Genomic DNA, 12,692 nt, shown 5'->3' on the forward strand with positions numbered 1-12,692 from the left:
CAGGCGCTCAGACTGCGGGCCCCGTTATGATGAGAAGGAATAAATTGAATTTTGTTTTCCTAAACGTTGTTTGAGGGCAGTATCAATCACGGCTCGAGATGCTGAGGCCGTCAGGGAAGCATGGAAAATTCTTCAGAAATATCCCTGGGTTGGGGTTTTGGGTGATGCCGAAAGCACCCAGCGCTCAGTGCGCAGCACCACGAACACACACTTTTATGTTAAATGTGCAACCCAAGTGTTTTGTTTTTTTTTTTTTTTTTAGCACTTTTTGCCATTATTCCTAGAAGGGGAGGCTTTGCCTAGCAGCTTGTATCAGCTTGTGTCATCGTTGTGCTTCGTTCCTGCAGGAAATGGGGAAAACCTTTGGGATTTATATATATATACACACATGTATGAATGTGTGTGTGTATATATATATATATAAAATATATATATTTAGTGTGAGAGCTAAATACCCTTTGCCAGGAAGAAATCCCTGCAACACCCATGCACGCAGCATCCTTGGGGTGCTCCCCCTCTGCTTAGGCACCCCAGTCCTTGGCCATCCCCCAGGCAGGGGGTGAGCATGGAAATAACCAGCGCGTGCTCTACGTGAGCAGCAAAAAGACCCTTTTTTAACCCAATTGGGGTCCCTCCTGCCGTGCCGTGACCCTGTCTCCTTGCAGCCCCCTGCTCACCTGGAGGGACGTCCAGCACCTGCTGGTCAGGACCTCGCGGCCGGTGCACCTGCGGGCGGCCGACTGGAAGACCAACGGAGCAGGGCATAAAGGTGAGCAGTCGTTGTCCCTTTTGGCAAGCAGCGTCCCACCGTGGGCTGCTCCTGGTGTTTTCCCGGCATCGGGGCATTTTTGGGGTGTAAGCCGGGCAGGTCGATGAGCTCCATGTGTTGGAGCACCTCATACCCCGGCCAGTTGGAGGATCCTCCAGGAGGAGGGTCTGGCAGGCAGAGCGGTGGGTTTCTGAGCCTTCTCTCTTTCCAGTTAGCCATCTATATGGCTTCGGGCTGGTGGATGCAGAAGCTATTGTGGTGGAAGCCAAGAAGTGGAAGACGGTGCCCCCCCAGCACGTTTGCGTGGGAAGCCTGGACAGGGTGCCCAAGTGAGTGGCGGGCACCGTTACCTTGAGCTGGGAGAACTGGGGCTGTGAATTCGGGGTCGACGAGAGCCTCGTGGACAAGCCAGAAACGTTTCTCCTCTTTTTTTGGTGGCTGGCTGGTGTTGCGTGCTGATGAGACACTGGGGCAGGAGGTCCTGCGGGACCAGATCTAACAGGGGTGGTTTATTCCTCCCTTTCTTTGTCTCCCCTTCCCGGGGCAGGGGGATCGAGCTCTGCAGTGAGCCCTGATTCCCATAGGGCTTTTGGGGTCCTCTGGGGCAGCCCAGAGCCTCTGACTGAGGCAGGTATCCCAACCAGGTACTGCCTCGCCTTGCAGCGAGCTGCTCAGCAGGGCAGCGCAGCTCCTCTGGAAAGCAGCGAGGATGCAAAGCGGGAACGGACTCGGAGCCAAGTGTGTTCACGAAACTATTTATCTGATACAGACGCTAATTACAACCCGGAGAGGAGCGCTGCGCCGATAATTATAATAAAGAAGCGCCCTTGCAAGCCATGAGGCATAGATCTTAGAGGCGGTTCAAAAGCACCTCGCTACCATTGAGCAATTCAGCAGATCCCCCTGCGAGGCCGATGTAAGGCGCTGGAGGAGGCGATGATCTGCCACGAGGCAGTGGGAGGCCAGGTTTAAACACAACTGGGTGTCTGCTGATGGGAACAGGGCAAGCGCGATGTTGAGAAGGAGCCGAAGGAAATAATCCCAAATTTGGTCTCATTAATTAGTCCTCTGCTTAACATGAGCGTTAACCCCTCGCTGCAGCCATCTCTAGCCCGGGGTTAATGGTATTTGGGTTCCCAGCTCCAAATCCCAGGTGGGATTAAAAAGGTGTTTTAATCAGTGAGGAGCAGCCGTCGCCTTTGCACCGTGTGTTTCTGAGTGCTGGGGAGTTGCATCGGGGTTTATTGATGACGATTGCCCCCTGCCCCCGGCAGGTACATCCGCCCCGACCACGTGCTGCGCGCCAGCACCCTGAGCAGCGCCTGCAGCGAGCAGCGCGAGCAGCACGTGCAGTACCTGGAGCACGTGGTGGTGCGGCTCAGCATCGCGCACCCGCGCCGCGGGGACCTGCAGATCAGCCTCATCTCGCCGGCGGGGACCAGGTCGCAGCTCCTGGCCAGGAGGTGAGAGCAGCCGAGGGAGCCTGCGTGGGGTTTTTGGGGAGGTGGGGAGCACGCGCACGGCGTGGCCGCAGGAGGGGTCCGCGCCAAGGGTGGGTGTGCGCGGGGATGTTTTAATGCATCCTGAATTCAACCCCTGCCTCTTCCGATTGAATATGGTGTTTGTGCCGCTCCTCGCAGGGTTTTCGACCACTCCAACGAGGGCTTCAAGGGCTGGGAGTTCATGACGGTGCACTGCTGGGGGGAGAGGGCGGCGGGGGAGTGGACGCTGGAGATCCAGGACACGCCGTCCCAGGTGCGCAGCCCCGCCGCGCAAGGTAAGGGCATCAAACCCCAGGGCGCTTCCAAGAGCGGGCATAAAACCCCGAACGCTGTTGTGCAAAGGCTTGGGCCGAGCCAGCAGCAGGTCTGTCCCCCCCCGTGAATTTACTGCAACCGAGAGCGAGGTTTCCAAAATTAAACCGTACCGAGTCAAAACGAGGAAAGCCGAGAGCTGTAATTTTTGTTTGTTTGTTTTGCTTTGCTGCTGGAACATCTGCAGCGTGGGCTGCTTGTGCAACGGCAACAGCAGCGCGAGGGGACGATGCCCCTGGGGCTGCCACCGTGCGGGCAGGGGCTGGCTGTCCTCAGCCGGCCCCCCCCTGCCTGTCCCCAGCCCTGCCATGTCCCCAGGAGCTGAGCTGGCAGGATCCGGCCCCGTGGAAAGGGGCAGTGGGGCACGAAACGTCACGCCTCGGGCTAGTGCACCCTGTGGGGGCGTGCAGATTCACCTTAGCATTGATAGAAAGCCAGCAGCAAATTAAAAACCTCGCCCCCGCTGCTCTCTGGCACGTGGGGGTTAATTGCCCGGGAAGGCGTTGCTGTTTGCTGCCGTGGCCTGAAATCTTTTTGAACTCGTTGTAGCAGCACCGAAACACCCCCCGGAGCTGCTTTCCCCCCCCCCCCGGAAATGCTTTGCCCCCTGGATTTAGTTTTCAGCTGGTATTTCTGCTCCCCTCCCACGAGGGGAGCAAGCTGCACGCCGCCCCAGGGCCGTGCCGTACCTGGCTGTGCAGAACAGAACCAAAAGGAGCACACGAAGCCACCCCGTAATAATGACGCGGAGAGGGCGAAGCAGGAGGGAAGGACGGGGAGATGCTCGTGGCCGGGGCTGGTGGGGAGCTGGCACTTGTAGGCACTCGGCTGTGAAATTGGGAGGCGAAAATTTAAAGTCAGGCGAATGGCATTTTATCGTAACGGGGGTAAAATCCGGGGTGTGGGGTCGGCGCTTTGGGTGATGCTGAGCTTGGAGCGAAGCGTGGGTCGGGGTGAGTGCTGGGCGAGAGGCAGCCGCTCCGGGTGACAGGACGTGTGCCCCGCAGGGAAGCTGAAGGAGTGGAGCCTCCTCTTCTACGGGACGGCCGAGCACCCCTACAACACGCTGGGGGCCCCCCAGCCCCGCGCGAGGCCGCCGGAGGCCTCGGAGATGGAGCCGTCAAGGGCGGCCTTCCTGCAGAGCCAGGTGGAGGTGGCGGAGGAGGAGGAGGAGTACGCGGGTAAGAGCCGCGGGGTGGCCCCGAAGCATCCCCAAAATGCAAACTGGGATGAACTGGGTGGGCTGGGGGGGGGGGGCGGCAGGGAGGAGAGGTGCCTGTGGCCAGAGCGGGGCAGCAGGATGGCGAAATTAGAAGGTGGGGAAAAAAAAAGCAGCCTGTCGGCGCTCCCGCCGCAAATCGGTGCTGGAGGCGGCTGGGGAGGAAAAACCAAACCCAAACCCAAAAAAATCCTCTGCCTGCCACCCTGGTGCGCACAGCGAGATGCGTCCCCGTGTCCGGCTGCCCGGGGAGGGACCGGCAGCGCCCTCCCAGCCCGCGGGGGTCCCTCAGCCTCGGTCCCCGGGCCTGAGCTGCCATCTCCCGCAGGTCCCTGCCACCCCGAGTGCGGTGACCAAGGCTGCGACGGCCCCAGCGCCGACCAGTGCCTGAACTGCATCCACTACAGCCTGGGCAGCGTGAAAAGCGGCAGGTGAGGGGCCGCGGGGTGTTTGCACGGGGCAGGGAGCGTAGGGGACGGAGGGGAGATGGGGGGAGGCGCGGGGGGCTCTGCCCCGGCGTAGGGTGGCTTGGGGGACGTGGTGCTAGAAGTGAAGCCGTGCCGGGGAGAAAGCATTGGGGTCGCTTGGTCGGTGCCCGAGGGGCGGAGAGCTGAGGTGCCAAGTGACTTCTGAAATTGGGAGTTTATTATTGTCTTCGCGAGGCCAGGGCTGGAGAATCCCCAGCTCTCTGATTCAGAGCCACGGCATCCAAGGCAACCTAAACCTTAAGAAGAAAACGAGGCAGGGACGGGGACGCTGCATTTCGGGAAGGAGCTGCCGCTCTCTGGGCTGTGCGGGCGCGGGATGCGACGGATTCGGGGAAGGCAGGGGGGCAACGGTGGGAAACCATCCACGCCGAATCAAGGGCAGAGCACGGAGCTCGCAGTGCCTCGCTTCCTCCCGCAGGATGTGCGTCAGCTCGTGCCCCACAGGGTTTTTCGGCGACAAGGCAGCGCGGAGGTGCCGGCGGTGCTACAAGGGCTGCGAGAGCTGCGTGGGCAGGGGCCCCGGCCAGTGCACGGCGTGCAAGAGGAGCCTCTACCACCACCCCGAGATGGGCGCCTGCCTGCCCCTCTGCCCGCCCGGCTTCTACGCCGAGGAACGTAAGGGCTCTCGTAAACCGCTTGTAAATCACCGAGGTGTGCTCACGCTGTTTGCAGGGGGAGAAAACCCCTCCGCTGCCCTGTGCTGGCTCTGGGACAGCCCCGACCTGCTGCCCCTGAGGACGGAGGGGGCAAAATGTGGGCACTCAGAGCTGTTAATTAGGGGCAGTTGTTATTAATGATCCTAGCTGCTTGCAAAACGTATTAATTCGTAGCATGGAGTGGCACGGTGGGGCTTGCTGGGGGACCACACGTCCCGTCCCTGGGGAACAGCCCCTGGGCTGTGCGGCTCTGCCCGCCAATGGCAAATCCCTGTCCAGGCGTCATCCTCACCAGCTCTTCGGTTGTTCTTCCTTTTTTTTTTTCTTTGGAAAGGTCAGAAACGCTGTCTGAAATGCCATCAGAACTGTAAAAAATGTCTCGGCGAGCCGGATAAATGTACTGCGTGCAAAGACGGATTCAGGTAAAATACCAGCGTGCTGTGAGGTTTTATAACTTCGTCCCCTCTGCACCCCCGCGAATCTGCCAGCACCCCCCGAAATGTTGCACCCAGCAGGGCACGGTCACGGTGCCCTGCTCAGGGAGCAGCCGGGGTGCGGGGAGAGCTGGGGACGGGCTGTTCCCAGGCCCCTGGAGCCTGTGGTGTGGGTGCAAACGTCCTTTTCTGCTTTGCTGGCAGCCTGGCGGGAGAGAGCTGCGTGCCGGAGTGCCAGCCCACCATGTACCTCAGCCGCGAGCCCCGGCGCTGCGAGAGCTGCCCCGCCGGCGCAGGTACGTCCTCACCCCCAGCACCTGCACACGAAACCCCCAAATCTTTGGGCATCACGGCCCCAAGCCGGAGAGGGAGTGGGGAAGAAATCACGGCGCCGGGAGGCTGTGGGCTGCGTTGTTTTTCCTGCTCCCATCCCCCTGGATAACCGTGTCCGTGGGGAAACGCCCCGGGGACGGAGCTCAGCAGCTCCCCTGGCTCCCACGCGCGCTGCAGGTGCTGGGATGTGTTCCCGCTGGAAAGGATTTCAGGGAGTTTTTCTATTTTTATTAGAGCTGTTCTTTATTTCCTGATCCCTCTGAAGCCAGGTGCTTTGGTTTAATAAGGTTGCGGGGGAGGCTGTAAAACCCTCTCGGAGGGATGGAGGATGGCTCGGCAGCATTTAGAAATGTCAGGTGCCCGATGTGTGCTGGCCCCGGGGCCCTGCCCTCCCAACACCCACCCATGTCCCCAAGTTGTTTGACGTCCCCTTTAAATTTTGCCTTTTCTTGCCCTTTGAAAGTCCCATTATTTTCCATTGTTCGTGCTTGTGTTTGCTCTCAACATCATCATGGATCTGATAATGTGATCTCCGGACAATTCAGGCTCAGCGCTGTGGGTCTCATTCATCACACACGGGCAATTGCCTAGGACTAAACCCAAAATTTATTGATCTCCTTGGCAAACCTGGAAGGGGACGGACTCCTAATCCCTTAAGAAAATTACTTCCTTTGTAATTCTTATTCCGGGCAGTGTAAATATACTTCACCACAGGTTTTTTTCGAGCCCTTTCCTCTCTCCTTTTCCCACATAACCATTTCTCAAGCGCAGCGCGTGGAAGGCCTCTAATAAAAGCGCCTCCATCCCCGCCGCTGCCGCCCAGCCGCGACACGCTGGCACCACTCGTCTCCTCCACAGCCGACTTTTGCATCTCTTTTTCCAAGCATTGCCCTGCACAGGGTGGCAAAACCAAACCGGTGCTCGCCTGGGAGCAGCCGGAGGGAACGGGGAGGGGATTTCAACACGATGTCCCCAGCCGAGCCCGTAACCAGCCACAGAGGGCTCCCAGGGCGGGACGCCGGCTGGGTTTTTGGGGTGGAAGCAGGGTTCGGGACCCCGTCAGCATCTTGTTTATCCGCAGGGCCAGGTGAGGAAGAGTGCACCCCCTGCTCCCCCGAGACCCCCACGCCCCACTGGCGTTGCGTCCCCGCCTGCCGGGAGGGCTTCTACCCCGCCGACAGCCACGGGCTTCCCAGCAAGGTCTGCAAGAGGTACGGTGCCTCCTCCCGTGGGGGGGGGAGCGAGGAGAAAATAAAAATACAAAATTAAATGAAAATTAATGAAAACAGCTCGCAGCTGGGGCTGTTTATGGGGAAATAAATCCAAAGGGCAGGGGAGCGCCGAGCTGGCTCCCTCTTCTTTTTTATTTTTTTATTTTTAAGAGCCACGCAGCCAAGGTGTCTTAGGGCTACGTGGAGGGGCTCAGCCCTGGCCCCAGGCTCCCTGGGGAGGCGTGGGAGGAAGGGTGATGATATTTAGGCAAATATTCCAGCTCTCAGCCAGAGTCCTTGCCCTGCGGCCATGGCGTTAACCCGTTCCTGTGCCCATCACGGGGCCGGAGGTGCCGCAGGGCAGCGATTTGGCTGCCTGGTGTCGGAGCGGGACTCACTGCAGCCTCCTTAGGGCCGGCATGCCGGGGAAGGGCGAAAGGCAAAAGCACCGTGGGAGCACCAGGAGCTGCCTCGCAGCACGCTCCCTGCCTGCCGAGGGTTTCCCTAGCCCACGTGCTGGCTTCACGGGGGATGAAGGTTGGGATTCGGTGTTTTCCCCGTTGCGGGTGGCTGGCTCAGCGCGGCGGGGTCTCCCCCCCAGGTGCGAGGACCACTGCTCGGCCTGCGAGGGCTCCAGCGGGAACTGCATCAAGTGTAAGGAAGGTTTCAGCCTCCTCGGCGGCTCCTGCGTAACCAACGAGACCTGCACCAACGGTAAGTGCCCGTGGCGTAACCCCCGGCTGCGAAAAATGAGGGTTTCTGGGGATTCCCTTTGTAGGGTAAAGCCAAAAGCTGCCAGGCTTCCCGGGGCACGGCTGCGGTGGGCGAGCTGGCAGAGCTGTTGGATGTCTGCCTGTTGCTCAAACGCATCCAGGCGTTTGTACTTCGTTATGTTTTAGTCTCGGGGCTAATTCTCCCACTCTCTGCAAAACTTCTTTATTCCTTCATTAAACCCCCATGAAAGGTGCCCTTAAGAAGCGACTCCTTTGCAATTCTCTCTCCTCAAACGCTGGAACGAATTGCACCGCCTGTTACGTGCGATGTTTGTTTATTTAAAATGTTAATCTGCTCTCATTTTCTCTTGTTCCTCGCCTCGCCAGCTGACAAGACTTTCTGTGAGATGGTGAAATCAAACAAGCTCTGTGAAAAGAAGCTGTTTGTGCAGTTCTGCTGTCAGACGTGTCTCATGGCCGGGTAAAGTTCAGCGGCTGCATCCAGGACTTCCACCAACTGCCAGCCCAGTTTCGCCAAATGTTTAGGACAAAAGTTTATTTTTTCAGCTTCGGGAGAGTTTACATGGTGCTGTCAAGCGTTCCCTCGCAAGTTTGATAGCTTTAATATCACTGTCAGCTCGTTCCTATAGCAATACGTTGAGCAGAGCTCGGATCGTAGCCTGAATGACCGAGCCCGGTAAGGCACCGTGCGGGCGGTGATATTAATACTCTCAAACACTCCTCGTGAGCAGGGAGCAAGGCGTGATCCGTGTACCCAAGCTCGGTTCTTCGCAGAAATCCTACTGACGTGCGCGGCTGGCAGGAGCCCGGCCGCAGGGGACGCGGGACACGAGCCGGGGCCGAGCCCTGCTGGGTGACGGTGACAGCGACCTGCGCTGCCACCAAGCCAGCGCCGCGCTCAGCACCGGCGTGAAAACGATGAGTTGGGCGGCTCGGGAGCAGGCTGCGCAGCCCGCCCTGCCGCCCCTGTTCGGGTTCAGCCGTGAGCGTGGCCATAACCGGAGCTCCGGGGATCGAGGCGGCTCCGCGGGCAGGCCGGAGCCGGGTGTCCGCAGGGAGGTTCGGGGGGGTTCATCCACACGGAGCAGCCTGGGGGGCCGCAGCCTTACTGTAAAATTAATTTCCCTCCCTAATTGCTGGTTAGTTCAGTTCTGGAGCGAGCTGGAGCCTTCCTCTCGGAGCTGAACGAGGTGGCTTCCCAACCCGTCCCTCCCAGCGTTTCGCATCACCGTCCTTGCCCCGTTTTGCCGGTATACCTCTCACAAATCCTCCTGTTCACGGCAGTGATATTTTTTTCTTGGGCATCTGTTTCCAGAAGAGACATTCCAGGGATCTGGACAGGAAGCTCTTAATTCTGCAAAACCCTCCCCCGAAACAAACCTTTTCATGCTCTCTCTTAATAGTACGTCACGTGGTGTTTATATAATTGTGTTTAAAATATCCCTGGCTATGTTGTTTTACAGATTTTTTTTAAAAAAATAACTTATACAGTCCTTGTTTTTCTCTGTAGACTATTTTTTATATGGGGAGCGGGGAATCTTGTCTTACGTCCTTATCCTCTCCGACCTTGCCGAGACGCTCTTTTCACCAGACATATGTAAACAGCATTCCCTGCGCTGCATGTTCTCATTTTCATTGTTAATAGATTTAAGGAGTTAAACCTCTTGCCAGTGAAACTCGCAGTGCGGATTGTCACCCGCTCCTCCCGGAGCTGGGCTAATCCCTGCTTGTTTTCGGCTGCGACGACGCGCCCTGCCTGGGCTTGCCCAACAGAGCTTACCTCCGCCAGGCGAAGGGGCGAGAGCCACACCGCCACCGGCAGACCAAACCCTCGCAAAGACGGAGCTTTGGTGAACCGACCTTTAAGTTAATAAACTATTGATCTCCCCTGAGCAACGGGTCTGTGCTTTTTCCAAATTCCTGCCTCCGGAGGCAGGTCAGGGCGGTGGTGCTGCACCTCTCTTTGCTCTGCTGTCCTCGCTGGAGCCTCTCCGATCAGTGGGAGAAACGGCTCCTGAGCAGATGGTGCACGTGCAAAAAACCTCGTGTTTCTTCTCAAAAAGACCTTTTGCCTTCAAAGCTCGCGGTGTAGTCCTGGCCGCAGTGTGGGCTGGCAGCCATGGGGCCACCTTCCCCTCTCTGGCTGGGGACGGAGAGGTGCTGGTGTGGTGGGGATGGAGGCAGCCGTGGAGCCTTTTGGGGTTTCTTTCACAGGGTTTTACCGTGGGTCAGGCGCCCAGGGTAGTGCCTGGGTATCTGGAATTGAGCTTTTTATGTGTGAAAAGGGAAAGAAGTGAGCCCTCTCGTGAGGGAGTCGTGGAATATCCCGAGCTGGAAGGGAGCCACAAGAATCAGCGCGTCCAAGTCGAGGGAAGACGCTTTCTCAGAGCTGTGCTGCTGTGGGCTTGTGCGTCTCACAGTTCTTCCCATTTATCATCTGATAAATGTGAATTAACCAGATGATGTATCACGTACTGAGTCCTTCTGTTGCTCTGGGATCCCCTTTTTGGTCTTGGGCCAAACCAGAGGTCAGAAGTGGGGTGAAATGCTTCTGGCTTCTGCCACTTTGGTTGTAAAATAACAAACTTTAATTTCTGTTGCTGTGTCACTGTCAAAAACGGGAGCTGTGAAGCAGGAGCACTGCGTCAGCTCTGACTTCCAGTTCTGGCTCACAGCAGCCTGCCTGTAACACTGCTCAATGGTTTATTCAGATGTACTGAAATGCTAAAAAAAAAAAAAAAAAAAAAAAGCTGTTTACCCTTACATCCTTGGCATAACTTAAAATACAAAAATACACCATGGGTGAAGCAATGCAATTTAAGATGACCAATCCCTAGCAGTCGCAGCTTTATCTAGCTTTCTGCTGCCCTCCAGCCTGCCGGGAAAAGAAATAAATTCTACACATCGGGTTCATGTAACAACACCAGCTTCCAGTATTTCCCAGGGCTCTAACTCCATCAGAAATCATTCTTGGAAAGTAATAAAATTCAGATTATTTATCTAAGCTATTGCAATGCTAGCTTGGAGCTATTAAAGTCTCTCTGACACTGGTATGCTCAGAGGATCAAAGTGGCTGTCTCTTCAAGATAAACGAATACTTAGGCAGTGTATTAAAGCACATTTCTCTATTGTCTCTTGGCACCAGTGACCGATCCGTAATAGCTGTTTTCTGGAAAATCTTCTTAGAGTAGCCTGACTCCTCATTTGCTGCTTGGCTGTGAGGTTGCGTTCACAGCCATCAGCCATTTCATAGCTGGCAGGTGGAGAACACACATCTTAAAAATCATCACTTTGACTTCCCATTACAAAGAAGGGGCTTTTAAGAGCTCGTGTACCGCATCTGACACCAACAATCTGTCTGCTCTCAGTTACGGCTCCATTACAGCCAGAGAGCTGAGGCACGCCGCTGTACTGTGCTGTAGGAGAAAGGTCCCCGTTTTGTTTAGCCTTGTCAGGGGCAGGACCTGCTTCCCAGGAGGCTGAAGAGAATCTCCTTTCAAAGCCTGCCTGAAACAACTGAGGATTGCATTGACTTTCCCGTCGTGTGATTCCTTAGTTGTGCAACCACGCTGCTAATTCATCACTGCTTATGATACCTCTTTCTCTTGCTCTCTCCTAACTTCTTTTAAAGAAACGCAGATGTTACAAAAACCTGACTACGTGCTTTCGTACGTAGCATTGGTCACAGACAGCAGCGAGGGTGTTTCCTTAGCAGGGAGCGCAGGAACTGAGTGACCTCAGCCGACACCTCCGCAGGGATTGCCAGCCAGAACGGAGCCAGCGCTGACACTGTAATCCTGGGGACCAAGCCAGGCGTCACTCACAGGATGCTGCTGCTGGATGCTCCCAAAAGAAAAGTATGAGCCATCCCTGTGTGGTGCCAAGCGTGGCTGCAGCACTCACACTATCGTCACAGCCTCTGGGTTCACAGAAATGTCACAGCTCCCAAAAAAATAAAATCCTTCCCTAGATAGTGGTAGCTGCAGAAATCATTCTGCCTCATCTCACAGAGGGAGCCTTGAGGGCTGGAGAAGTATTTTTCCAGGGTCACAGAGGCGGTGGCGTGGTGACATTCAGCAGGATTTGGGGACCTGGGGGTGACCAACCACTTCCCTTCCCATGCCACCTTCAGTTAACATCACCTGCACTGTGGCTCATCCATCCGCAAAGCGCCGCTGCTGCCAGCCGAGCCCTGCCAACGGGGCCAAGTGCCTTGGCTGTGACTACCTGGCGTTAATGCCAGGCAGCTCACCAGCCTTGGACCTGGTTTACGCTGAAGTGAAGCTGCCTGCCCAGGCACGGCAGGCTGAGCCATCTCAGCTCCCCAGGAGATACACCCAGCTCTTCCTCAGCTTTCCAAATCCGTAAAGTGGGTCAGGAGGTGGGTGATGCCACTTGAAAGTGTGCTTTATCTTGAAGGCGAAAGGTGAATGTTGTGCTGCAGCCTGCAGTGCTCCCAGCCCATCATTTCTTCCCTGAGAGCTGGAAAGCACGTGGAGATGCCAGAGCGACTGTCTCGAGCGCTGCAGTGGGAAGGTGTTTATGGGCAACCCTGTATTCGGGAGCAAAGCCCAAACTGCTGCTGGGGTGGTGGAAAGCACCAAGAGCTGTAATTACTGTGTGAGGCTGCCCTGGCTGTATAGCAGGAAGGGAGCAGCATTTGTCTGAAAAAGCACAGTCCCAGTGGCTAAAAGCTCAGCAGCTGACTGTCCAAGGGAAAGCAGCCTGCTTGCTGCCATTCAGCCCACGGGAAGCAGGTCCCCAGCCTGCTCTGCCTGGATTCCTGCAGAGTTAGTCTGATCTGAAACACCAGAAGCAGAGAGGGAAGCTCTGGTAACAGCTTCTGCCTGTTTTAGGGTTTAATGGATAGCAAAGCCAAGCCTTTACTCCGTTGATAGATGTGCTCGGATGCGGGGCTCTGCACTCTCTGGCTGTGCACAGAACCGAGCTGTTGGGAACGTGGAGAAAGCGCAGCTCAGCAGAGATTTTGCCACAAGGGAGACTGCAATGGCCTCTGGCTGGGTCGTGTTGTCC

At 56.7% G+C, this 12,692-nt stretch overlaps 1 protein-coding gene across 4 annotated transcripts in view; it reads left to right on the plus strand.

Annotated features, from left to right (window-relative positions):
* PCSK6 (proprotein convertase subtilisin/kexin type 6) overlaps nt 1–9,550 on the plus strand; it is a 25,341-nt gene extending 15,791 nt beyond the window's left edge. For 3 of the 4 annotated variants that reach the window (XM_067003812.1, XM_048076343.2, XM_048076342.2), the window contains 12 exons: nt 666–769; nt 981–1,098; nt 2,044–2,232; nt 2,410–2,546; nt 3,591–3,764; nt 4,131–4,233; nt 4,709–4,905; nt 5,281–5,368; nt 5,585–5,676; nt 6,795–6,924; nt 7,526–7,638; nt 8,025–9,550. In XM_067003812.1, the coding sequence (XP_066859913.1) occupies nt 666–769; nt 981–1,098; nt 2,044–2,232; nt 2,410–2,546; nt 3,591–3,764; nt 4,131–4,233; nt 4,709–4,905; nt 5,281–5,368; nt 5,585–5,676; nt 6,795–6,924; nt 7,526–7,638; nt 8,025–8,122 (1,543 nt within the window). In that variant the 3' untranslated portion in view covers nt 8,123–9,550. Of the gene's footprint in view, nt 1–665; nt 770–980; nt 1,099–2,043; nt 2,233–2,409; nt 2,547–3,590; nt 3,765–4,130; nt 4,234–4,708; nt 4,906–5,280; nt 5,369–5,584; nt 5,677–6,794; nt 6,925–7,525; nt 7,639–8,024 lie in introns of those variants that run through there. The other variant, XM_067003813.1, reaches the window with a different exon arrangement.
* The last annotated feature ends 3,142 nt before the right edge of the window (nt 9,551–12,692 follow it).

The sequence above is a fragment of the Anser cygnoides genome, chromosome 11 (genome assembly GCF_040182565.1).
Source record: "Anser cygnoides isolate HZ-2024a breed goose chromosome 11, Taihu_goose_T2T_genome, whole genome shotgun sequence".
NCBI lineage: Eukaryota > Metazoa > Chordata > Aves > Anseriformes > Anatidae > Anser > Anser cygnoides.